The sequence below is a fragment of the Erigeron canadensis genome, chromosome 2, assembly GCF_010389155.1.
Source record: "Erigeron canadensis isolate Cc75 chromosome 2, C_canadensis_v1, whole genome shotgun sequence".
NCBI lineage: Eukaryota > Viridiplantae > Streptophyta > Magnoliopsida > Asterales > Asteraceae > Erigeron > Erigeron canadensis.
The window spans coordinates 38,926,600-38,952,587 of record NC_057762.1 but is presented as its reverse complement, the minus strand read 5'-3'; the positions used below and the strand labels follow the sequence as shown (position 1 = coordinate 38,952,587).

General features: G+C 30.8%; 2 protein-coding genes across 2 annotated transcripts; both read left to right on the top strand.

The window, feature by feature from the left end:
* The first annotated feature begins 7,545 nt into the window (after positions 1 to 7,545).
* On the top strand, positions 7,546 to 10,126 carry LOC122587121 (probable serine/threonine-protein kinase At1g01540). The gene is made up of 7 exons (XM_043759205.1): positions 7,546 to 8,243; positions 8,506 to 8,610; positions 8,847 to 8,969; positions 9,053 to 9,223; positions 9,321 to 9,450; positions 9,524 to 9,733; positions 9,811 to 10,126. Exons 1-7 carry the CDS (start codon positions 7,582 to 7,584, stop codon positions 9,922 to 9,924), a joined length of 1,515 nt encoding a protein of 504 aa, XP_043615140.1. The 5' UTR covers positions 7,546 to 7,581; the 3' UTR covers positions 9,925 to 10,126.
* Positions 10,127 to 19,795: 9,669 nt separating this feature from the next.
* LOC122588579 (E3 ubiquitin-protein ligase MBR2-like) lies at positions 19,796 to 24,075 on the top strand. The gene is made up of 6 exons (XM_043760718.1): positions 19,796 to 20,066; positions 21,450 to 22,984; positions 23,083 to 23,133; positions 23,222 to 23,320; positions 23,412 to 23,549; positions 23,661 to 24,075. Exons 2-6 carry the CDS (start codon positions 21,518 to 21,520, stop codon positions 23,793 to 23,795), a joined length of 1,890 nt encoding a protein of 629 aa, XP_043616653.1. The 5' UTR covers positions 19,796 to 20,066; positions 21,450 to 21,517; the 3' UTR covers positions 23,796 to 24,075.
* The last annotated feature ends 1,913 nt before the right edge of the window (positions 24,076 to 25,988 follow it).

Sequence of the window (25,988 nt, the reverse complement as noted above, 5' to 3'; positions counted from 1 at the left end):
TTGTGCCTATTTGCTTTATAACAAAGTATATGCCAAGTACAATAAGGATTGAATTCCTTAAATTAATGGAACACATGCAAAGGAGATGTAAGTAGGCCTATACATCGTCCATAAAGACCATTTAGTGTTTAAAATCGATGCATCGTCTAAATGGGTCATTAAAGTCGCAACATGAAGTTTGCGTAATTAATTGCTCATCTTGTAAGATTGAGAGCATGTTCCATATTGTATTGGCAATAATGATTGATTTGGTAATGATTATTTAGAGCAAAATGAATATGATTTGGGGCCATGTTATTTAACATGCAATAATATGAACCCGCATCATGCCAATAGTGTTCCTCCCCATTGAAATTGGTTTATGGTCAGAAACTACATATGTCTCATAAGAGTTTTGAATGTGCAATTGCTCCACCAGAATGTACAAAGATGAGACTGTGAAGAATATGTTGGAAATAATGTTGGGAAAATAGACGTGCCTTGGAAGTGTGTAGGCTCATGCTTTGATTCAGTTCGAAATGGTCTAATTACACTAGACATTAGTATGACTGTTTTGGGTATGAGTTGAAACATGAAAGGGATGTACGTATTAAATAAAGCCATCGTTGAGATATTTGTTTATGGCTTAAATTTTCATTGACATGATTTAGTTTTCCCAACATTAGGGGGAGATGTTCCTAACATTAGGGAAAGTGGAAAGCAGCTAAGAATGAATTATCAAAGATCCTCACACCAATGAATATAGGCTTAAAGTTTGTGGGATAATTCATTCAGAATATTTAGTAATTGCCAGCAATGTTAACTGACCAAAAAGCTGCTTATGCTCCGATTGATAATGAGTGATAGAAAAGTCGATTCCAAAATAAAAGCCTCAAATTAAAAGGAGCATAAAATTTAGATGGTCAAAATCGAGGTAGAAAGACCCCAAAAGAGATTGATGATGAAAAACTAGACATGAAGGTTTTTGAGAACCCCGGGTACCTGGAAATAATGAGATCTCAATGAGTTGTGACATGTCTAGAGACTTAAATGGAATAGAAAATAAAAACGACGTCGAGATTGATTGAATATGATAGCGCTAAGAGTATGAAAAATGTGAGGATCTTGAAAGTATGAATGCACATAAAGTGATATGATATGAATGATTTGGCCAAGATGAAAAGACGCTAGTAGTTTGGGACTTGGAGTCCAAGCACTTGAAAGTGCAGGAAGTATATGGTGGAAACAACTAAATTAAAAGTCTGGCAAAAATGAGAAAGTATTGATTCACGTCTAGAGTATAAAAATAGAGCTAATTTGATATTGAGATTGCATGAGGGAGAAAAAATGAATGAAGCGTGTCTCATGATTTAGAATGTTTGAAACACGTGTGAAAAGTTCTCGAGAATAGAAAATATTATGTTTGAAACTTATAAAGAAATCCGGATATGAATATGATATAAATTTTATGTATTTTGATGATTTGAATATTAATGTACTATGAGAAAGTGTTCAATGATGATTGAATAATTAAATGTGAAATAAAAGACAAAGTTTGTCTTGTTTATAAATCTTAGTGATAAATGACGTTCATGCTTATGAGGTCAAATGATACTGTAATGCCCCCTTTGACTTTCAAGATAATGATCACAAGGTTGAATTGAAAGTGTCACTGAATAACTGAAATTGAAGCAAAGAGATTTAGTCTATTAGACACTTAATATGTCAAACATCGAATATGTTTGGGAATGATAAGTATTTTAAGTGATGTGATCATGAGGGGGAGAAGATACGCGTTGCACTCTTTTTCCCTTGAGCAAGGCTTTGTCCCACTGGGTTTTCCTGTCAAGGTTTTTAATGAGGCAACATCCCCAAGCGTATTAAAAGAATTATGTACTCTTTTCCTTCACTAGAATTTTGTCCCATTGGGTTTTATCTAGTAAGGTTTTAACGAGGCATAATGTCTTTAGTCAATGGACATCCAAGGGGGAGTATTATAGATAAATATGAAATGGATGTCCATATTTCTTAATAGATTAATTAGAGAGATATTGTACTAAATTATGAGATTTATTGCTTGGAGAACAAGCCAGTATTGTATTATAAATATGAGCCTCTGTATGAGATGAATAATAGAATTCTCTATTCTCTCTATTTTCTCTTGTCTTCTTTATTGTTTTTTCTTTATAGTTTTACAACAGTTTCATGTTTATTTTCTAAATAAATAGATAATGTAACTGTAATATTAATTTGTAACTCTATTTGCGCATCAAATGTGCTCAAGGTTTTCTTTTTTCATAAAAATATGTTGTCGTTTAAGAAAAAAACCTTTGCCAAAAGCATCTCTACTTTTTGCCCTTTTTATAAGACAAACAAAATTATATAATCACATACTAGCAAAGAGCTAGTTAAAGAATACACCTGTCAATTTACAAAGCAAATTTTCGTCATAAAAAAACAGACACCAAAATTATAAGTTGATGTTAGCTATATTAAAGTTATTTCATGATCTCATATTCTCATGTCAATGAAGCAAAATTTGTTCTATTCTTAATGCTTGATTGTCTGCATGACTTTTTGCCTCTTAGTAGACAACGACAAATTTACCAAATTTATGAATTTGGTCTTACTATCATGTGTTAAGGGGAGGCTTAGAAGTGTGGAAACTCGATTTCCGGCCAGGTCATAGTTATACATGGGTATAAGCCTTTAAAACTTCTTACATATATTATTATATAATATATATAATGTATAATATGATAAAAAAATATGTTATAATATAAATATATATTTGATTCCATTTTAATTAATGTCTAAAATGTAAATAAGTAAGTACTATATTATGTAGTTTTAAAATTATGATCTTATTATACACATATAACTTTTTGTTATAATGCTAGTTATCATTTAACAATCACATGACAAATTACACCACTGTCATTAGTTTCTTTTTAAAAGGCATGAATCATTTACTTGCAATAGAATATCTAGCTCGCTAGTGGTCAAAAGAAATCTTTGCAAAGTTTCATATGTCACAGATGAACCAATATTTCCGCTTGAATTACGTATTTAACTTGTGTACTTTTATTCTCTGTGAGTATTTTTATTTTTTAGTTCAAGAACGAGATACGTTACTCGGGTGTTGCCCTGAGAGACATTATATTTATTGTGTTCCGTACTATTTAAAAAATTACAACATACTTTTAGTAACATTATATTGCTCAAAACCTGAGTTGATATTGATTTTTTTAATAAGTAACCAATTATAAATTAAAAAAATAGATAGTATAATTTTATAATAGATAAATATTATATATAAATTCTAAAAGATAATAAGTATGAAAGTAGAATATTTAAAATAAAAATACAAAATAATAATACAAACATAATTAAAGCTAATTTCCCAAATCATTGAAAATAGAAACTGAAACAAAATAATCCATAATAATAAAACATCAACCGAAATAACATTGAAACTAATAAGTGTTGCAAACAAATTTTTCGGAGATAGTTAGTGTATATATTCAAAACATACACCCTACTGTTATATGTATATATATGTAATAGTTCACTTATAATAGGATGAGATAATCTTAAAAATGTTACAAACTTAAAAAAAAAAATATGCAATTAAAATAAGTGATCATTGTAAACAAACTGGAAACAATTTAAAAGATCAAAACATAATTTGTCAAGCCCAAAATTATGAATATAAGATGAGTGCAAAAAGAAATAAAGTTCACCCATTAAGAAAGTAAAAACGGGCCCAAAGAAATAAAATCGCCCGTTACTATTCTTTGTACGCATTTCCGTATATTTGTTTTTAATATATATATTAACGAGATATATCACCCGGGAGTTGCCCCGGGGAACATTACATTTATTAACGGTTTAATAAAAAATATCTATTCAAGAGATAAGGTGCCATAAACTTTTTGAAGAAAATATGTATTATTCAAATTATTAAAAACTGACATTTGTCATTTAAAAAATGAAATGTAAAAGTTTTATGTGAAAGTGAAAGTCGTTCGCATAAAAGTTTAGTGCTAAAAGTGTAAGAGACTTAAATGTTGTGGTGAAAATAAAAGAAAATCAAAAAGTATAAAAATTTAGTGCTAAAAGTATAAGGGGTTAAAATGTTGTGGTGAAAATAAAATGAATAGAAAGTTTATTATTTTTTACAAGTCTTCCCATACATTTTTTTCTAATATATGTGTTATAAAGTTTGTTACTAAAGTATAAGAGGTTAAAATGTTGTAGTTAAAATAAAAGATTATCAAAAAGTAGAAAAATTTAGTGTTAAAAGTGTAAGTAGTTAAGATATTGTGGTGAAAATAAAAAGATTAAAAAGTTTACTAAGAATTATAAAAGTTTTGTTTTAAAAGTGTAAAGAGTGAAACTATTGTGGTGAAAATAAAAAATAAAAAAAAGGATACTATTCTATACACGCTTTCCCGTACCTTAAAATAAAAGAAAATTAAAAACTATGAAAATTTAGTGCTAAAAGTGTAAAGAGTTAAATTATTGTGGTGAAAATAAAAAGAATACAAAGTTTACTAAAAAATATTGTAAGTTAGTGCTAAAAGTGTAAAGATTGAAAGTTTTGTGTTGAAAATAAAAAGAATAAAAAGTTTATTAAAATGTACTATTATAGTTTAGTGTTAAAAGTGTAAAGATTGAAACTTCTGTGGTGAAAGTAAAAAGAATAAAAAGTATACTATTACTAAAAAATATTATAGTTTAGTGCTAAAAGTGTAAAGATTGAAAGTTTTGTGGTGAAAATAAATAGAACAAAAAGTTTACTAAAAAGTATTATAGTTTAGTGCTAAAAATGTAAAGATTGAAACTTATGTGGTGAAAATAAAAAAAATAAAAAAATATACTATTCTTTACGCGCTAAAAAGTTTACTAAAAAGTATTATAGTTTAGTGCTAAAAGTGTAAAGATTGAAACTTCTGTGATGAAAGTAAAAATAATAAAAAGTATACTATTACTTAAAAGTATTATAGTTTAGTGCTAAAAGTGTAAAGATTGAAACTTATGTGGTGAAAATAAATAGAACAAAAAGTTTACTAAAAAGTGTTATAGTTTAGTGTTAAAAATGTAAATATTGAAACTTATGTGGTAAAAATAAAAAAATGAAAAATATACTATTCTTTACACGTTTTTTGATATTTTGTTTTTAATATATACTCGTATATTATAATGTACTTTCAAATTATAAAATTTGAATTTCTCAACAAATGATCATTGATGCAAGGATAGGCCTATTGGGCTGGGACAATTCTGCTGGAGAATTAACGGTCCAACCCGGCAACCCATGGTAAAGGGAAGGTACCTGCTTTCTTGGAAAATAATCAAATAATTTATTTTTATATTTTTTTTAGACTTTATTTTTGTTATGTTTCCTAATTTGTTTAGGCTGCTTTTTATTTATATATTGTAAGTTCTTCATTGTAAGCCACTTGAATTATTATTGAGTTTTATAAGAATATTGACGTTTTGTCAATGGTTTCAGTCTTTAATTAATCCATAGTTCTTTAATCATTTAAATGCACTTCTAACTGCATTCTACTATCACTTCTCACTAAGGAAATAACAGGTGCGCTTGAGTATGAAAGTACACATATGTCGAAGGAAAAGGAGTTAGTCACTTTTTAAAGCAGATTGGTTTTGGTTGGGAAAAGTTATTTTCTACAACGGTGATGATTCTTTGAATTTATGGTGGTCTTACAATCCTAGACATATTAGATAAATCTCATTGTGCCAACTCCGAGTTCATTTGAGCATGGAGAAGTACAGAACTAATAAGTTTGGCATGTTTACATGACGAATGTTGGACTTTGTTGGGTTTCATTTCCTTTGTTATGTGGTTACTTGTGTTTCTATACTAGTTTATAAAAACTAGACGACATCCCACGCGATGAGGAGAGAACGATGGTAGCCGTGGTGGTAGTAGCGGTGTGGTATCGGTGGCGATTGGTGGTGGTGGCGGCGCGGTATAAAGGTAATTGATATAAAACCAGTAGTGTAGTTTTATCAAGAGTTGAGAGATATATTTAGTAAGTTATTTAATTAAGGGTATTTAAAAAGTAAAAGTATTATAGGTCTTTTAAAAACATAAAAGCTTAAAAAAAAAAAACTTTTTTAAGTAGTATAGAAAACTACCCATTTTTTAAGATTTTAATCATCAAAATATTCCCTCTATTTAGTTCTTATTTAATCCTAATTTTCTTTGGGGTTTGCTAAATACAGCCCTTAAGGCTGTGTTTAAGGTACATAAATTATTTGTACATTTATCATGAAAATCAGGGGATGAACTTTTAATATAGAAGGTACAAGTTGTTTTATGCAAGTTAATACAGCCATTTAATAGCCCTTAGGGCTGTATTTAGTATTTTCCATTTTCTTTTATACTTATACTTTTAATTAATGAACACTAAATTAGTCAGAACTTTTCAATTTTAACATGATTTTTTGTAGTTCTTATAAAAATGTATAACTTCATTAACCATTTTATTAAGGGTGAGGATAAAGTTTTTCAATTTGACTACTTAAGTTGGAGAAATTTTAACCCTTAAATTAAAATCAAAAGTCAAAATTAAAAAATTAACTTTAAATCTTAACCTTTGATTTTCATCTAAAGGTTAAATTTTTTTTAACTTTGACTTCTCAAATTAATTTTAACTTAGGGAATCATCATACTTTATAAAAATGCATATAAGGCACTAGTTAGAACAAAACCCTTTAACAAATGATTACAAACTTAGTTTTTCTTTTTTCTAGTAATGACGATTCTACTTTATTTTTTTAATCTTTTGATAAAACTTTTTAAAAAGTTCTTCTAAATATAATTATGACCCTTTGATATTATCAAAGAGTAAGAGTAGATAAAAAAAATAAAAATAAATTACATTTGACATGTAAGTATACATTAAAAAATTTTATCACTCTTCTTTGAAAGTATATCTTTATCAAGTTGAAAATTGTGAAGAGAAAAAACAAATAATGTAACATGAATAAAGTAGTCACATGTCAATATACTTAAGCATTTCAATGCCTATAAAGCAAAACTCCAAAGAGTCTCATGAAAAAAGCAGGTCGATAGCTAATTGCCAAAACAAAAAAAATACCAACTGTATTTAATCTTATTTTTCAAGAAAATTAAGAACAATCTTATTTTTATCTCATATTTAAAAAAGTTTGTTTCTAAATGAATTACTAGCCATCTTGTAGAGAGAATAAGAATCGAATTATTTAATTTCCATAGACTAAAGAATCCTATTTGTTGAAAAGAATATTTTTTTTGTCAAAGCAGAATATGAAGAAAAATAATAAATATACATGTAAGTTTAATAATCATGTTTAGATCCAATGTAAATATCAGTATTTAAAATGATACTACGCAACATTAAATAATTTCGAATACAAATACTTTAATCACAAATAGTAGTAGATTTTTTCATCTCATCATTGATAAATTTTGTCCCCACTCATTTCTGTCCTTTTCTTCTTCTTTCTTAAATACACTTTTATCCTTTTTTTTTTTCACTGATAATAAAAAACTTCAACTCTTTAGCTCAAACACAAACAAAAACAAAAATGTCTGGTTTTTTAAAAGACAAACTTTCAAGTAAGACCTCAATCTTCGGTCTAAGATTCTGGGTTGTTCTTGGAATTTGCCTTGGTGCCACCATTGTTATTATCATCTTGTTACTTTCCCTTTATTTCACCAAAAGAAACAAATATTTAAAAAAGCCCAAACCTTCACCTCAAAAACCCACCATTATTTCACACACCACCGACGAAATCCAGTCAAACCCGGTCGGGTTGACCCGACCCGAAACCCAACAAACCAACCCACCCGACAAGATTCAGTACCAGGCAGAAAACCCAGTAACAGATTCGGAATCTTTAGCTATAGTAACACCCCATGCAGGTGAAACTGATGCTAGTAATTTAAATGGGTATGAAAAGATCCAGATTGAGATCGGAAAACTTAAAGCGAACCGGATTGCTTATCCGGGTTATGGTGGCGGGTCAAGTTATGGAAGTGGGTCGGGTGAACAGTCTTCAGTTGTTTCGGTTCAACCCGAAGTTTCGCATTTGGGTTGGGGACATTGGTATACTTTGAGAGAACTTGAGGTTGCAACAAATGGATTTTCAGATGAGAATGTGATTGGTGAAGGAGGATATGGAATTGTTTATTCTGGTGTGTTGACTGATAATACAATGGTTGCTGTTAAGAATTTGCTTAATAACAGGTTAGATTCTTTTGCATGTGTGTATAATACTATCATTAACTTGCTCATAAACTTTGGTTGGTTGCCAAATATATATGTTTTGTTTGTATGCATAATGTATATTTGTTGAGATATATTTATTTGTTACTTTTTGAGTAGTTAAGGTTAAGGAAATTGAGTGTATTTTGGCTTTAGGAGTTTAGGGAAGTAATTGGGGTTTATAATGTTGATAAACTATAAATGGGAAATGAGTTAAGTTGTTGTTTATGAAATCTTTTGATAGAGGACAAGCCGAGAGAGAGTTTAAGGTTGAAGTCGAAGCGATAGGGCGTGTTCGTCACAAGAATCTAGTGAGGCTGCTTGGATATTGTGCTGAAGGAGCTCAAAGGTATATTTATCATTTTAGTGTTAAATGATTAATTCCCTGTACTACTAATGCCCTATGAGTAGAGTAAAATGCAATGAGTTAATGATGTATAAAACAGTGAACGACCCTAAAGTCCGTCTATACATATGGGTTAATTGAGCTGGGTATCTGGCTATGCTAATCTGTATTACTGTCATCTCAGTGACTTGACTTTGAATTTGTGCTGCTTTCTTATATAATTTGATTATTGTGTTTAGGATACTTGTTTATGAGTATGTAAACAATGGAAACTTAGAACAATGGCTTCACGGGGATGTTGGACCAACTAGTCCTCTTACATGGGAGATCCGTATGAACATTATACTTGGAACGGCTAAAGGGTACTTGTAGAATCCAAAATTTGAATTATTCTTTTTATAATATGAATTGTCTTCGTGATTTTTACATTCATGGAAACTTGTAGGTTGACTTATCTACACGAAGGACTCGAGCCCAAAGTGGTTCACCGTGATATTAAGTCTAGTAATATTTTACTTAATAGACAATGGCACCCTAAAGTTTCAGACTTTGGCTTAGCCAAACTTTTGGGCTCAGAAAAGAGCTATGTCACGACTCGAGTCATGGGAACGTTTGGGTTAGTCAATTGTCTACTTTAGTTATTTCTTTTATCGTTTAGCATATTGTTTGGAAGTATATACAAGTTGCTGACATTCTTGATTTTTGCTTGTTAGATACGTTGCTCCTGAATATGCTAGCACAGGCATGTTGAATGAAAGAAGTGACGTTTACAGCTTTGGGATTCTTATTATGGAGATTATTAGCGGTAGAAACCCTGTAGATTATAGTCGGCCTCCAGATGAGGTTAGTAATATTGACTATTTCATTTTTTGAAGGAATTGACTGTCTAAAAACAGAAAAGCTTAACTTTCTGTAGGTGAATCTTGTGGATTGGCTCAAAGCGATGGTGACAAATAGGACCGCAGAAGGGGTTTTAGATCCTAAATTACCCGAAAGACCATCTTCTAGAGCTTTGAAGCGGGCCTTATTAGTGGCGTTACGCTGTGTGGATCCCAGTGCTCAAAAGAGGCCTAAAATGGGTCATGTGATTCATATGCTAGAGGCTGATGATTTTCCATTTAGAGATGTAAGACACTTCCTAATTAACATTTTCACTCATGAACTTTCGTATTTTAATGTTTTTATCGTCTATATCTTGCACAGGAACACAGAGGAAACCGGGAAAACGGTAGAGAGCGGTTGATGGAAAAAAGATACATCGAGTCTGGTGACAGTAGCGGTTACGAGAGCAGTAGAGCCCCCACGACATCTAATTAGCACTTAGATTAAACCCATGGTTAGGAAGCTTACATCTGTAGATATCGTTGTTCATTCATTCAATTTGTGTAAGTTTAGTAGTTTGCCTTTTTAACCCATTCGCAACACCATTTTGTTTTTGTAGTTCAGTGTTTGTGTTTAACTGTTGTAAGAAAAGAATGAAGATGGGAACTAAAACCGGCCATGTTATTGTTATTTTGTATCAGATTAGCTCAACATTTGCTATAATAACTTGTATAGTAGTAACAGATGCAAAGTTTTATATTCTAAGACCAATATAACCAAGCTATATTGGGTCTGGTATTCGGTTCTTATAATCGCTAGAAGCCAAAAACACGGGTTCGTGCTTGGTCGTGCCCAGAACACATAGAAGTATAGAACGAGTTGAAGAAGTTTGAAAAGGCCAAAGGATTAAAAATGAGGGACAAAGTACAATTCCATAAGCACATCTGCACATAGAAGTCTGGCTTAAAACTACTGAACAATACATTCCCCAAAATTGATATGCAGGAGATTTTATGCCTTCAGTTTTAGTACATGTGAGTTGGAGCCAGCTTATGGGTAACACAGTAACAGACAACAAAATCAATTTTATTTGTGGACCAGTAATTAGTTAACGTGACATTTGATGCAATGAGAAATAAATGTGACATATGGTAAAAGAGCAAACATAACGGAGTGTACCACATTGAAGCTGTGGTTGTCAATCATGGCGGACGACGGTGTGGACCACTACAAACCGATATGGTTTGGGATGACGTTGTGTGTTTGTTTTCACTTTCTTTTCTTTTTCAGTTTTTCGTTTTCATCCATTCAGTTCTAAAACGTCCAAAGCAACTTCACTAATGGGCTCATTTCTAGCAAAGTATCTTCACAAATAAGTAAATAACTTCACAAATGGGCTCGCTTTTACTAAAGCAACTTATACCAAAGCAACTACACAAATGGGCTCACTTATATCAAAACAAATTCACAATTGTTTAGTATTAAACTATTAGTAATACTAATTTTAATTTTCTTTTTTTAAACAGCGAACTATTTTACCCATACTCTTAAATTACACGAATGCATGAGATATGACTCAAGACTCTCGAAAAACGTATCGTAATCCATCCCTAGAAATGTAAGGATGAATATGTTGAAGATGCGTGGATTATAATAACCGTTCATGTTTGAATATTAATCCAGAAGAAATAGATTGCATTGAGGTAATTCAATTTTGTTTGGAATTGAAACAGTGCTTTTGTTGCTTTGAACTTCAATTTGTTTCGGTGTAAAAATTTTTATTAATTACAAATGGAATGATATTATCAATTAATGGTCTAATGGCCACAGGTATTATATATTATCCACGTATCTCTATTATTAATACAGGAAGATTGTTTTTAGAAAAAAAAATCTTATGTGTGATATTGTAATTCTTCTCTACATTCTATATAATTAAAGATAATGTCACATTACAAAAATATAATTATTCTAATCTAACATTTTCTTTATTTAGTCATCATAGTTTAGAATTTCCACTTAAGTTTTGATAAAATATTTATAAATTAAAATTAAGGATATCTTCTATATATCTACCTCTAAGTAACAGTTTATTTTGAAATTAAAATACATAACTACATATCTATTAGTCTACCTCGCTGGTGTATTGAATTTATGGTTATAAATACGTAAATTATGTTTTGTTTTTATAGGTTGTAGGTTATATTATTATTACATAATGATGGTGCTAATATTATTATACTTTGAAGTTTGTATAGTCTAATTAATGTCCACCTATAACAATTTTTATTAATTACAAATTTATAGTTATGATATTTTGTTCATTATTGAATTCAATATTTGATAATGTTAAGATCAATGTCTAAATTTTATAACAAATTTTATTTTTGTATTTATTATAACAAAATATATTTGTAACTTCTTGGATTGCATCCAGGTTGATTAAGATTTTTTAAAAATTGTATTAATACACATCCTTTTAATTTAATTATGACATCATTATACTTTTTTATTTAAAATTTAAAATATTATTTTCTTAAATATGTATCATTAATATAGATATTTATTAAATGTCCACATTATTATGTAAATTTTAATCACCCTATTTTTTTTGTTATAATACACTGAAAACTATGGTTTTTTTTTTCTTTCTAGATAACGTTTTTGTTTTTGCCAACTGAATGTGTTTTAACGTGTGTTCACAATTACAATACTATTGTTTCCGGTTAGTTTCGTTTTTTACATAATAATTTATTACAACTTTCAACTTATTTAAAGTTGTTTTTTATACAATTTAAAATGACAATATATTTTAAAGTTATCCGGGTATCATTCGGTTTATTTGCAAAGCGTTTATCAGTTAACCCAGGTTGAACCCGGGTTGATTAGCTAGTTGTGGTAATGAATGAGAATCTCTTCAGATATGTGGGTGATAGAATTTCTTATTAAGTGGTTTAAATTTTAAAATCTTTTTAATACGGGGACTTTGTAACGATCCCGATTAAAACAATATATGTTAAATTTCATTATATTCGCGGACAACTTTCATTTTTATAAAATGAAAAGTTACAAATGGAATGAATCCCCACATTACTTTAAACTGGCTATTTTAATTAATCAGTTTAGGTGGTCCAATGAGTAGTGATTTATAGACTTTCTACTATACGTTGATATATATGATTTTTGGTCGAACCGTGTATAAAGAATGTATATTATATTGTATACATACACTATATTTTGATGATATTGTTATTTTTATTGAAAGAGTTAAATTTCATTGATCAGGCAAACTTTAATTATTGTCTTGTATCTTTGGAGCTTATTATGTTCCTTATTTTTGTTTTTCAGTTGGATCGATTCGCGTGTATCTTACTTGCTAGATTCTTACTAGCTTTTTCTAATAAAATTTTAAATGTCGTTTAAAAAAAAAAAACTATAATTATTAATGTGTTATGTTAGAAAAGGGAAATGCTAAATACAGCCCTTAGGGCTGTATTTAATGTGCATAAAAAAACTTGTACCTTTCATATTAAAAGTCTGCCCCCTGATTTTCATGGTAAATGTACAAACAATCTATACACCTTAAACACAGTCCTAAGAGTTGTATTTAACAAACCCCAATAGAAAATTTTTGTTCAAACTTCTATCATCATTAAATAAAAGTTTTTAAACCGATGAATTAAAAGCATTTGATAAATATTGGTGAAGCCTGAAATTTAATATTTCAAATGAGTAATCTTAATTATCTATACTATATTATAAAAATAATAGCCATTTTTATTTTTGGTAATGTTAAAAATATGTAATATTTTTACTTGGCACCCCTTAAAATACTTTCACATACACTATCATCTTAACATTAATAATTAAATTACACTATCAAACCTTTATGCTTTAAAATACGTCCATTAACCCTTTACATTAATTATATACACAACTCAACGTTGCTCCATCACCAACCGTCGCCCAACCATCACACCGTCGCGATCACAACTACCGCCGCATCGCGCAGGTACCGTGCTAGTTTCATTAACTGAATTTACTACTCCTAATATGCTATAAGGTGTGTTTTGTAAAAACATTTTGAAAAATAGTCTGAACTAAAATTTCAGATTAGAAAACAAGTTTGAAGTACCTAAATATCTATACTTGTTCAATTGATAACCTTATAGATTGTGATTAACAAAATTTGCAAGTATAAATTGATAACCTTATAGATCGTGATTAACAAAATTTGCAAGTATATTTCCTCTTCTTTTTCTTTATCGTGGTCAAATAAATAAATTTCCTTAGCATTGATCCAAATGAATATGAGTTGACAAAGTGAGCCGTATTAAATTTTGTAAGGTGTATACTTAGCATAGTAATAAATGCATTAAAATATGCGGATGACATAAAGTAATGGATGATCCATCCATTGACCCAATATGGGAACATTAAAACTTGATATGTTCGTATCTTTGAGAGTCCAAGAAACCGTACATGAGGCATTGTTGATATCATAATTATTTATTGATATTGTGTTTTCTATTAACATATGCAACTAGCTAGGAAACTTAAGAAAAGTGAGAGTTTTAGAAAAGATAAACACACATTATATTATCATATTAATATACAATTTAGCATGCATTAATTTAGAATGGAAATGCTCGTCGATATCTATGTTCTTAAAAAGTACCGATGAAGTAACCAAACAAATTGGGTATGGTCTTACGATATTGCATCCATTCAAGTTGATCGTTTACATAATGTGCCTATAATTTTGATAAGACCAATTAAAGTTTCCTGGAATGTAACTATCTTTAACCGAATGTAATTAGTTTATAGTAAGAATTTCATTTCAACCAATTACAATCTGACAAGTGACACCTGTATATGGTTGTCACGTATGTTTTCTTACATACAATAAACATTTTTTCAAGTTGCTTACATACAATACACATAACTTTAGTTTTTTCTTACTATAAACATTCGGTCAAATATAGTTACATTCCAGGAAACTAATCCCTTAATTAAAACTAGCCTCGTATTAACTTAATGTGGTGGCTTCGATGATTTATCATATCTTTAAGCATGTTTTGACTTTTATAACGATTTTATATTGCGTTATCGATATAGATATAATTAACACATTTCTCACATATTCAAAGTGTATTTCTTCTTTTTTAAGTTTTTTTTTTAACCTACTAGTAATTGTTATCGAAGACGATATGTTACACTCACTGTCTAGATGAGGTTATTTTTGGATATCCATTGGCAGAGTTTTGGTCGAGTTTGGAGCTCCTTGCCAACCCTGTGTTGATAAGTTCATTTCTTAATAAACACAGAAAATAATACTCAAAATTAGTTAAATTGAGAAAACATTTAGGCCGGAAAGACCTTTTGATAGAAAGATTTGAGCTTCAAGAAAGGGTTAAATCCATAAAAAGGTAACCTATTTACACGAATTTCGTAATAAAGGTAACCTATTTTGTTTTCGTCTATTTAAAGGATCCTATTTTCAAAAAATTCCTAATCAAGGTAATCTCGTGAGTTTTTGACAGACGGAACTCGTTAAGTGCCACATCATCGATGCCACGTCATCAGTTTTGCTGACGTGACACTTGACTTTGACTGGTCAAAGTCAAGTCAAGTGCCACGTTAGCAAAAATGATGACGTGACACTTAACGAGCTCCGTCTGTCAAAAACTAACGAGATACTTTTTGTTAGGAATTTTTTAAAAATAGGATCATTTAAATAGACGAAAATAAAATAGGTTATCTTTAATAAAAAATTAATATAAATAGGTTATTTTTTATGGAGTTTTCCATAAAGAAATGGTAGGCTCTGGCCGAAGAGGCAATGAATTTTCTGCCAATTTTAGGTGCTTTTGGCTTTTGCAATTATACCTCCACTTGTCCTTTCTTTGGCAAATATGTATGATATCTAGTCATCTGTCATGGATGGATTCCCTTCTAGTATTGTCTTTGTTGCAGTTATTATGCTTTTTGAGTTGTTCGGTTGTTAATTCTTAAAATTATCTATGGCCTGATTGTTTATTTTTTTTAAAAACAACATATGTTTATACAAGACAGAATAAATTCTTATAAGAAAGAGGGAAGGAACTTATCACCATTAAACCAACATTAGCGGTTTACATGAGATTAGCCAATGACTTCGAATGTGCGTGATAATTAACAAGATTGTGAACGCATTTCTTTTTATTGATTTTCTTACTTTTATTTCCATTAACCATTGATAAATAACAATCTAGAATTTGTAGCTGAATTTGAAAAATACATGCAAAGTTATTTCTACAAAAGCTCACGTTTTTGTTATTAACATGCATCATTTACGAATGTAGATGGTGTTTGAAACCTTTTTTTAAAGAACACATGATCCAAATAACTACTAAAATAATGTTTAATGAGTAGTGAATAAGAGACTCTTTTGACTTTAAATGAGTAGTTTACAACATTATGATGAATCTTCAAAAAATAACTTTGACCACAAACAATATAAATCAAATATTCTTTGTATTGGTGTTGGGGAGTAGAGGCGGTGGCTCAACGTGACACAAAAATATTGTTGCACACGGTGCAAATATGCACACGTCTCCTACTCTACAAGTTCCATTTACGCTTTATTAGAACACAAGTTTAGCTTAATAATAATTAGTTAATTGTAGAGTATCCTCTTTGTTAATAATTATAATTATAATTATAAATTACAATATAAGATTAAGTTTTTTTAAAGACAAAAGCGGCTTTTGATTTCACACCATTGGAGACAGGAGTTATCTTTAGAGGTGTTCATTAAACCGTTAGACCGTTAAAATCGGGATACTTAGATTGGTTTGGTCGGTCGGATTAAGTTGCTAAAGTCTGGTCTAACGGTTTAAGTTTTGAAAAACCGGGAACTTTGGTCCGGTTAGAGTTTGAGCAAATAACAAACCGTCAAAAATGGACCGGACCAAAATATACGTGTATGTATTAATATATATATATATATACACACATATATCACAACGAGCATTAATTTGGCATTTGGAGGTTTGTTTATAGTTACGCATTATGTCGTGTATAATTGGAGGAACGTTTACATTCAAGAAAGCTCGCAATGGATATAATATAGAAACAAATTGGAAGGCATAATGGTGACCCTATTGCAATTCTTTTAAATGAGATATATATAACTTGAATAGTCTCTCCAATATATAAAGTTTAGTTGTCTTAGAAACCGTCTAACCGACCAAACTGGACCGGCTTACGTGGTTTGGTTTGGTCCGGTTAGAAAATACACTTGGTCTAGTTTGGTTTGATACATGTAAAAACCGGATATGTCGGTTTAGTTTGAGATTTAGTTAAAACCGGACCACGAACACCCCTAGTTATCTTGATGTGGTACCTTCGTGCTCTTTAGCCCATCCATTGCCATTTTGATGTTTGTGATCAGTGGCGGCCCTGAGAAATCAAGTGCCCAGTCCGAGCCGAGAAAAAAAAGTGCCTCCAACTCTAAGGAATCCAACTATATAAGCAAAATTTTTTTATATAATTGACACATTATACATTAACAAAATAATAAACATTATAATATTATACTTTTACAGATATTGTTTATTTGTTTACCCTAATAGTTGTTTTACCTAAAACCTTAACATATATAATATAATATATAAAAATTTTGTGCCCCTTCAAAGTTGTGCCCCAGACGGATGTCTTGCTTGCACCCTTCCGGGCCTCCCATGTTTGTGACTCATCAAGTCATCATAATCATAGTAAAATCTTTAAGCACAACAAAAAAAAAGAAGTTAAAAGCAATATGAACTGCTAAAATGTGGACGCACCTTTTTAGAAAAAAAAATGATTAATTTTTCAAACAAAATGATCTAAAATTCTTCTAATCACAAAATCATGTCACATGAAAAAAAAAATCAAAGGAAGAGATTAAGAAAAAAAAATGAATTACACTTGTTATAATTTAAGATTTTTAAAAACTATTTTAAACTATTTTTTTAATATGACTAATCATTTCCTTTTTTAAGAAAGATGTACAACACGTCACATATTATGTGTACTTGTTAAGTTGTTATGAACAATTATGGAATTACTCCACCAAAAATTTGAAGAATAGTAGGTTGGACTCACCATTTACCAAATAATAAGAAATTAGTCGTAGTATTTAGTTGGTGAAAAATAATTATAAGGTAAAAACATAGAAAGAGAAGAGGTTAGTGAAAAAGGATTAGAAGATAGAGGCACATGTGAAAGTCGTGAAACAAGAAACCAAAAGTGATGGTGGTGGTCTCATCGGTGCGCATTGGAAAACGCAATTTATTTTTCTACAACACCATTTGGTACGAAACTACTCCCACACCCTCCTTCCGACTTTGTGACTTTGTGTGTATCTATATCTATAGTAGGCTAATTAGATAGGTACTCCGTATATTATATTGTTAGGTTTAATTACAATAAAGGTCCATGTAGTTTGTAGGAATTTTATCTTGAGTTTCTAATTTTCAATAGATACAAAGATAACCTTAATTTTAAAAACTAACAGTTACATACTTTAGTTCCTTTAAGTGAAATAGGCCCTAAGGTTATCAATAAAAAGGCACTTAGTATGAAACTATGAAACCATGGTTGGATTTTTGATTGGGCCCGAGTTCAAATATAGAAAATTTAGTTGACTCGATAAATAAATAAGCATTCATCACGTAGGCTTGAGTTTAACTTGACTATGGTTTAAACGTGATTAGCAAGCTCAACATTATGTCAGTTAAGAATATATGTCATATTTTCAGAAATAACATCCATTTAAAATCTCAAACACTTCCCTCAAGTATAATGTTAAGATAAAACATAAAAAGTCAACTGATACATATTATTGATTAAGTTCGGATATCACATATACTTTAGCAAAATGCTTTATACTAGACGTACATTATGAGCTTTAAACCTTCAAAAGCTCCAAGCTTAAGTTCCAAAGCTCGAATACTATTTAAGCTAAGCCACTAAAAACTCAAATGTAACTATTATGGTATTCCAAACTTCAATATAAAACCCTAATTTGGGCTCGAGCTTGATAGTAGCTCATATTGTCACATAATTGGCCACTTGAACTCCTAAGTAAAAGAAGAAGAAAGTGATAATATCTTAATTCGGCTATAGACCTATGTATAAGGAGTGGTATTATTGATTTTCAGTATTGTTAACACATTAATTGAGACGTAACCAAAATTGTGGTATGTTTTCGAGGGAGGGTTAATGATTTGTGTTTTAAATGTTTATAGGCTTATATGTGTCTAATGTACGCATGTGTGTAAATAGATTATTAAATAACACTCAATGTCGTTTTCTATCCGTTTTAAATAACCCCGATGGTGTACATAGACTACTTTCAGATTTTATCTAAATGATAGAACCCCAACATTTGCATGGGTGATAATCAAACTTATGACCTTTGTCTTCGGAGTTAAATATGCGAATTGAACCACTTGATCCAACGGCCATGCTACATTATCATACATATATATGTTTGTATATTATATAAACCTCGCTCCTGTTTTGCTACCATCTTCACACATATAGATGGTTTGTTTTTCTTATATTTTGTGTGAAGTTGATTTTAAAAGGACTAGTTTTATTTAGTTTATATCTTATTCTCTTTAAATTTTGTTTATGATAGAAATTAAAAAGAAAGAAAAAAAAAGAATTTTTGCTTTTTACTTTAGAGGTGACAACATCACGATAAGTTAGAAGACTAACCCTGTGTTCTTGAGTTTTTTGTTGGAAAGAAAGGAAAATATTGTAAAGAATTTTAAAATTGGTTGTGTTCTTGAGTTTTATTTAAGAGAAAAAGAGAAAAGAATGTGAAGGATTTAGAAGGAGAATCTAATACATTTTGTTTAAATTTATTTCTTTCCATTTTTGGGATGATTCGAAAGGAAGAAAAATCTAGCCTTTTCTTCCATTCATTTTTTTTCTCCTCTTTCCCTTTCCTTTAAAATATATCTCGAGAACACACTGTAAGGCGTTAAAGGGAAGAGGTGTGATAATCGGCGAGCATGTCAAGCTCGTTGAAGGCCACTCCAAGACTGTTTCTCGCATCTCAAGTTTGACTAGTTTAAAATTGAGGCTGTCGGTAATTGTAGACGAAACTGAAACCTTACACAAATCACAAGGACCAATTTTGTAACCAACTCATATTTGTAATTATGCTAGTATATTATTTCATTAACTAATTTAAAAGATTACTATTACGGAGTATTAATCTATTTTCTAATTCTGTTCCAACTTCCCATATCTCTCTCTTTCTTTCAATTAAATTAAATTCATTCATTTTCATTCACCCAACAAAACACATACAATTTCGTCTTTGATTTCTCTCCTTCTCCAAAACCCTTTTTTCTCATTCTTCTTTGTTTTCCTTGGAAACAAACACACTTTGCTTCTAGATTTCATAATTTTGATTATTTCATTGATTCATTTTTTATGTTTCATTTCGTCAAATAGATACACACAAAACACAAGATAATAATAATTTGATAAAGCTGTAGTCTTTTTGATTATATTATTCACAGAAAACAATCTCAAGATCTTTATATACTTGTTAGGGATAGATCCATTGCGTATTATCTGTTTTTTTCATTCTTAAGGTATGTTCTTTGAAACCCATTAATATTTGATCATCTTTTACAATACCCACTTTTTGTTTTTCATTGATTTTTTCATATGGGCTGTCACGTTTTTTGATAAAGTTTTGTTCTTTATTGTGTTCTTGGTACAGATGCAGAAAGATTGTGTCTTTGTTAAAAAAAGCTTGTCTTTTTCATATGTTCCCTTGTGTGTTTGTATAGATTTATGTCTTCTTGTTTGAATCTCTATAATTTATATCTATATGTAAATTACTATGTGTCTTTATTCTTGCTTGTTTGACTGTTTCAAATTCTTTTACATTTCTACAAATCATTTTAACACATGTTAGTAAAATAATACTTTATATATTGAAAGGATATGAGTGGTAGATTCATTGTTTTTGTATGCATGTTCAAATTGAGCTGAAAGTTATTTGAAGATTCAAAATTTGGTGATGTTTTTTGGTTTTGGTGTTTGTTTGCTTTAGTTAGAGGTTAAGATTATTATGGTGTACACCTATATATATATATATATATATATATATATATTTTTTTTTTTTGGTTGCTTGAAGTTTTAACATGTATCCACCTAATTTAGGTCAGAAGATTGACTTTGGTACACACCATTACACATGGTTTGGTGCTTGACCACTAGAGTAATCAATAAACTAGTTCATTTAGAATTGATGATTGTGAAACCCCATGAGTTAATTGCTGTTTTTTATATTGACAATATGGTTACTTACACAACATAATCTTTGCAAATGTGATTGCTTACCCAACATTATCTTTGATAATATACAGTTGAAGTTAGTGATTGATCACCACATGTTTGTTGAAAAAAGTAATTTTTATACATGTTTGCTGAAAAAAGTAATTTTTATATACACTGTGAAAATCCCTTTAAGAACAAAAGTTTAACAGTTTTTTGTGGTGAGATGGAGCTAAAATATTTGTTTACATAATTGTAAGATAAGCTATATAAGTGAATCTGCTATTTGATTCGTAGCTACCTTGCAGCTGGTTTCAAAAGGATTTTTTAAAACTAATTATGTGTTGACTAAATATTTATAGCAACTTAGCGAGCAGAAATTGATTTCCTGAATGCTATAAACTTATTCTCGAGGCTTGTAGTTATGGCAACGGATATTGTCTTCTAAATTGTCTATAGTTTAGGGTGTAGTACATTAAGAAATAAGAAGTGCGGGTTGTTTGTTTTTTAAAAATTACCATATTGTACATTGATTTCTTAATAAGTTTTTTGTTTTTATTGATTATAATGTTTGTTGCATATATGTTTCCGAGAGCTATAACTTTTGTTGTTTTATTCTCCTAGTCATTAATCTACGTTTTTTGTGTGTTAGCTTTTCTAATGCTGCGATATGCTGATTTCTGATGTTTCAGGGTTTTGGAAGAATTTGTATTAATATATATTTGGCGGGTGCCATCTTCAAAAACTATTGTAATTCTTAATGCAAGGGCAGAAGGGTGTTATTGGTTCTTTACCAGAAAGCTTAGCCTTGGAACAAGGTTCATCTTCAAGTGATTCAGGTCCTGTAGAACAGCAAATTTGTTGGACTGACTTCATGCGGCATCCTCCAGCCAATACAAGTCAAGAAAGGCAAAATCGAAGCATGTGGACTATGGGTGAATCTAGTTCGAGTTCTATGCCAACCCACATGAGTCAGAATCGTATTGACCCAAAAGTTGAACACGGTTGGTCAGGTCTAATGAAAGTTTACCCTGAACCACAGCAACATGAACCACTTGCAAGTATGCTTTCGTTGGGTGATGTTAGTATGAACGTAACACAGAATCATGCTAATGCTACAAATACTCGTGTGGTTCCACATAATGTCACTGTAAATCCATCAACTTTTATTGGCATGAAGCCTTCTAGTTATGCCAGTAGTTCTTCCGACCCTTTGGAAATGGTGAACCGGCCGTTAGCGCGTAAAAGAAAAGCAGCTGATTTAAGTAATTGCCAGTCGTCTTCTGGGATTGAAAGCTCAAATATTTTTCAAAGGCCTTCGGGCAGTAGTAGTGGTTGGCGGTTGGTTTCTGAAAACCCTCCATCTACTAATTTAATGCCTTCCAATCCAACCATCCCTGGACAAGGTTTGGATGTTGGAGGTATTTCTTCTGACAATCATTCAGAGAACACCCGTAGAAATGTTCGGATAAGAACTAATAATTCACGTCAACAAGATCTATTTCCTGCTACTAGTGTTAGTAATGGGCAGTTGAATTTCTTGTCTCATCATTCTTCTTTAGGACTCAACCCGGTGGATTTGAGGCCACAAACGGTTGGAATTTCGTCAAGTCAAGGTGGTCAACCTATATCGCAGGTCCCGGTATTTAGAAGAAACTTTCAAGTAACGTCTAGAAGTCGGAGTTCTAGCTTAAGAGGTAACCGTCTATCAAGTCTATATGATGGTGGTCTTGGAGATAACACAGGAACACCGCCAACAACTATTTCAGATCACCCACTGTTTGTTCATCCACGCGACAGAAGAACTGGCCCTCAACCTGCAGTTAATTGGAGTTTTAATGGAAACAATGGTAATAGTGTTGTCTCCACCTTGAACTTGGTGCCTGCTCCTACATTACCAGCTAATATGACCCCACATCGTGGTTCTGCACATCATTCTTCTAGACGACTCTCAGAGATTCTACGTCAGTCTTTAGTATCTTCAACTGATTCTGGGGCCGGTGGTGTTGTTGATGAAGGGCAAAGCAGTAATCTTTTTGCTACACTTCCACCACCTGTGGGTCCTCCACAAAGAGCAGGGGTTCCATCTGTGATTGGTATCCCCGGTCATCATCATCGTTATCATCTAGCACAGCAAAGAACATCAGATAGACAGCTTGATGGTGCATTTCGAATCCCATTGCTTGCACGGGCTCCTGGAAGTGAAGGAAGAGGCAGACTGTCTGAGGTGTGTTACATGATTACAACAAAAAATGATGGATATTAAAAATGCAGTTGTTTATCATTCAATTGTGCTTAATCGTTATGCATTTTTATTTGGTTCAGATTCACAGCGTCATGGATCTTATACGTAGGAGAGAAGGCTTGCGTTTTGAGGTTAGTTTCTAGCATATATGATATGAGCTTGTATCACATGTGGTTATGTCGGTGTATTCATCGTTAATGTGTTTTTATTGTGTTGTAGGATTTTATGATCCTAGATCAGTCAGTTTTATATCGAATGGCCGATATGCATGATCGACACAGGGACATGCGGCTTGATATAGATAACATGTCCTATGAGGTAACAACAAAATGAACTTCATTTCTTGTCATTTTTATTATTATCTGTAAGTTGGTCTCAAGTCATCCTAACATGTAATTTTGGTGTTCAGGAGCTATTGGCTTTAGAAGAGCGAATGGGAAATGTGAGCACGGGATTAACAGAAGAGAACATCGTTTGTTGTCTGAAGCTGAAAACATACACGTCTTTTGCAGGTCAGCCAGATGTCGAACCTTGCTGCATTTGTCAGGTACTAATCCATTACTTTATATCTTTACTTTACTAGATTATTAATCTAGTCTTATATTATTGAAAAGATCCGTGTATCAAATCTTTGTAAATTATTTTTACGATTTATCAGGAAGAATACAAGAATGGAGATGATCTTGGGTCGTTGAAATGTGGGCATGATTTCCACACAAGCTGTATTAAACAGTGGCTGCTTCAGAAGAACTTGTGCCCGGTTTGCAAGTCTGCGGCACATCTAAGTGAGTGAGCTTTAGAGGAGGTTTTTGTTGAAGATGACAATTACTTCATCTTTGGATCAAGAATACATGAACACAAGTAAAGTGGATTTGGTAAAAAGTTGCCGAGGCAAATAATATTCTTTTGTTATTGCACCCTCACCCCCTAGAGAATATCATTAAAGTATCTGTACCTTTTTTTAATCCCTTTTTTCCCATTTATTTAAGATTCTTTTTCTTTGATTTTGGTCTCCATATGGAGAGGATTATATGAAATTAATTAAAGGTAGTACTAATGCCCCATTTTTCCCATTTACATATGAGTTGAGTTTTATCAAATGTTATGTTAATTTTTGTTGCTTGAATGATCTTCATAAGATAGATATGCGATAAATATTGTGGGTTGACACTCCATCTTGATGCTTTGCGTTTAAACGTTTAAACATGGATTACGGGTTGAATGTAATATTTTGTATATCTATAGTTCTATGCATACAACTTTATTTGGCTGGAGTTTTCAATACTAACTATTTATCATCTATACATATAACATTATAACATAAAATTCAACATTTGATTAAAAAATAAAACTATTAAAAAGGTTATATTTTGTATCATTCATTGTTTATGATTTATTTTCTAGTTTCGTAATAGTAATGGAGAAGGTAATAGCTAAAATAATCGATTGACATTATACGTTCCTAAATGTCCTCGAATCAGGTGTATAGCCAAACCGATGATACTTATGAATTTTGATAGTGTTATAAATTCGTGATTTTTTTTTTCTATTTTTCATTAATGAACTCAAGATTTGACTACTAATAGTCTTGTACATATGTTTTTTGGTCGTGATATTTGAGTCGGTATCCATCAACCAAAAAATTGTAAGTTTTAATTATACGATAAAAACGTGTTGATTTGTTAATTGTAAAGCCTATTGTAGTTTTATATTCTCTATAATTCGGTAAGCCTTTTCAAACTTCTATGATTTGGTACAAAACCACTAGTCCATATCGAAGTGTTCTTGTTAGCTTTTGTCGGCCTAGACTCAAAATACTGCTATAGTAAATAACAATACCTTTTCTTAGCTACTTGAGACGAAGCGTTTCTTTTATCCTTTCACAACTTGGTAGAGAAAAGTTGGGCTTTGGACTTCGGAGGAAGCATAAAACCCACTTGATTGTGCAACTTTTATAAAAAGATAATATTAAATATCTTTATTTTGACCTTTTTTAATTGACAAAACAATAGAAACAAACAATTGCAATTTGTTCAAGACAGTTAGAAAATTTTGAATTTGATGTGTAATATTTTTCAACGTGTTGATGCGTTTAGTTGTTTATTTGCTTGAGATGTAGAGACCCTTATTATTCTAAGTTAATTTTCAAGTGTGTAATAGTAAAAGTGAACTTTCAAGTTTAGGAAAACTATAATATTGGTTTCGGTTAGAATCTTAGTGCCTATTTGTTTTTGTTTTTTCTAATCATTAAATGACTGAATTGATAAGTGACTGAATGAATAAATAACATCTATATAAATTAAGTCAATACAATTGATTTTTTGTTTATTACATAAAAAAACCAAATATTTTTGATAACTTAATGGATTAAGTATTTTTGATTAAATCATGACTGAGTTTATTAAGTCTCAAATAAACACCACCTTAATTTTCAAGAATCTTAACTCGATCAAATTAAGTTAAAAACAAATACTGAAAATTAAGATTTCATAACCCAACTATTCAAAACCGTCTTTTTTTTTTTATAATAGTTTCCGTTTTTTCCAAATTTTAGAAGAAACAGTTTTTATTGATTTATCGATTTTATCGTTTGCTTTACATCCCCTATAGAGTATATATCCCTATTACCTATATACCCGAATATCGAAAGCCATATAAGTGGGATGGACACTTGAAGTAGTGTTAAATCAACAATAAACTTGCATATAAAATAAGGCTTATAATCTAAAATATAAAACTAACCAATGACTAATTTTTTCCAAACATTCAGTCGATATACGACATTCAGGAGATCTCACCATATAATTTAAAACCTATCTCAAAACTGATTGGTCTAATGGTAAGGTTTATTACCAAACGTCATCCACATGACCGAAACAAATTTTAGGCTTTTTTGTTTTTAGTTTTTAAAATGACATTCTAATCTACTCCTACTCTTAAAGTGCATGCATGATTGAGATGAAACGCAAGATTCTCGAAACAAATC

What these genes read in the sequence shown, in the direction of transcription:
- LOC122587121 (XM_043759205.1), top strand. Translation starts at nt 7,582, where the DNA reads ATGTCTGGTTTTTTAAAAGACAAACTTTCAAGTAAGACCTCAATCTTC. An exon ending in TGTGCTGAAGGAGCTCAAAG is followed by an intron (nt 8,611 to 8,846) that starts GTATATTTATCA and finishes TATTGTGTTTAG; the next exon opens with GATACTTGTTTATGAGTATG. An exon ending in ATACTTGGAACGGCTAAAGG is followed by an intron (nt 8,970 to 9,052) that starts GTACTTGTAGAA and finishes GGAAACTTGTAG; the next exon opens with GTTGACTTATCTACACGAAG.
- LOC122588579 (XM_043760718.1), top strand. Translation starts at nt 21,518, where the DNA reads ATGCAAGGGCAGAAGGGTGTTATTGGTTCTTTACCAGAAAGCTTAGCC. An exon ending in GAAGAGGCAGACTGTCTGAG is followed by an intron (nt 22,985 to 23,082) that starts GTGTGTTACATG and finishes TATTTGGTTCAG; the next exon opens with ATTCACAGCGTCATGGATCT. An exon ending in GAGAAGGCTTGCGTTTTGAG is followed by an intron (nt 23,134 to 23,221) that starts GTTAGTTTCTAG and finishes ATTGTGTTGTAG; the next exon opens with GATTTTATGATCCTAGATCA.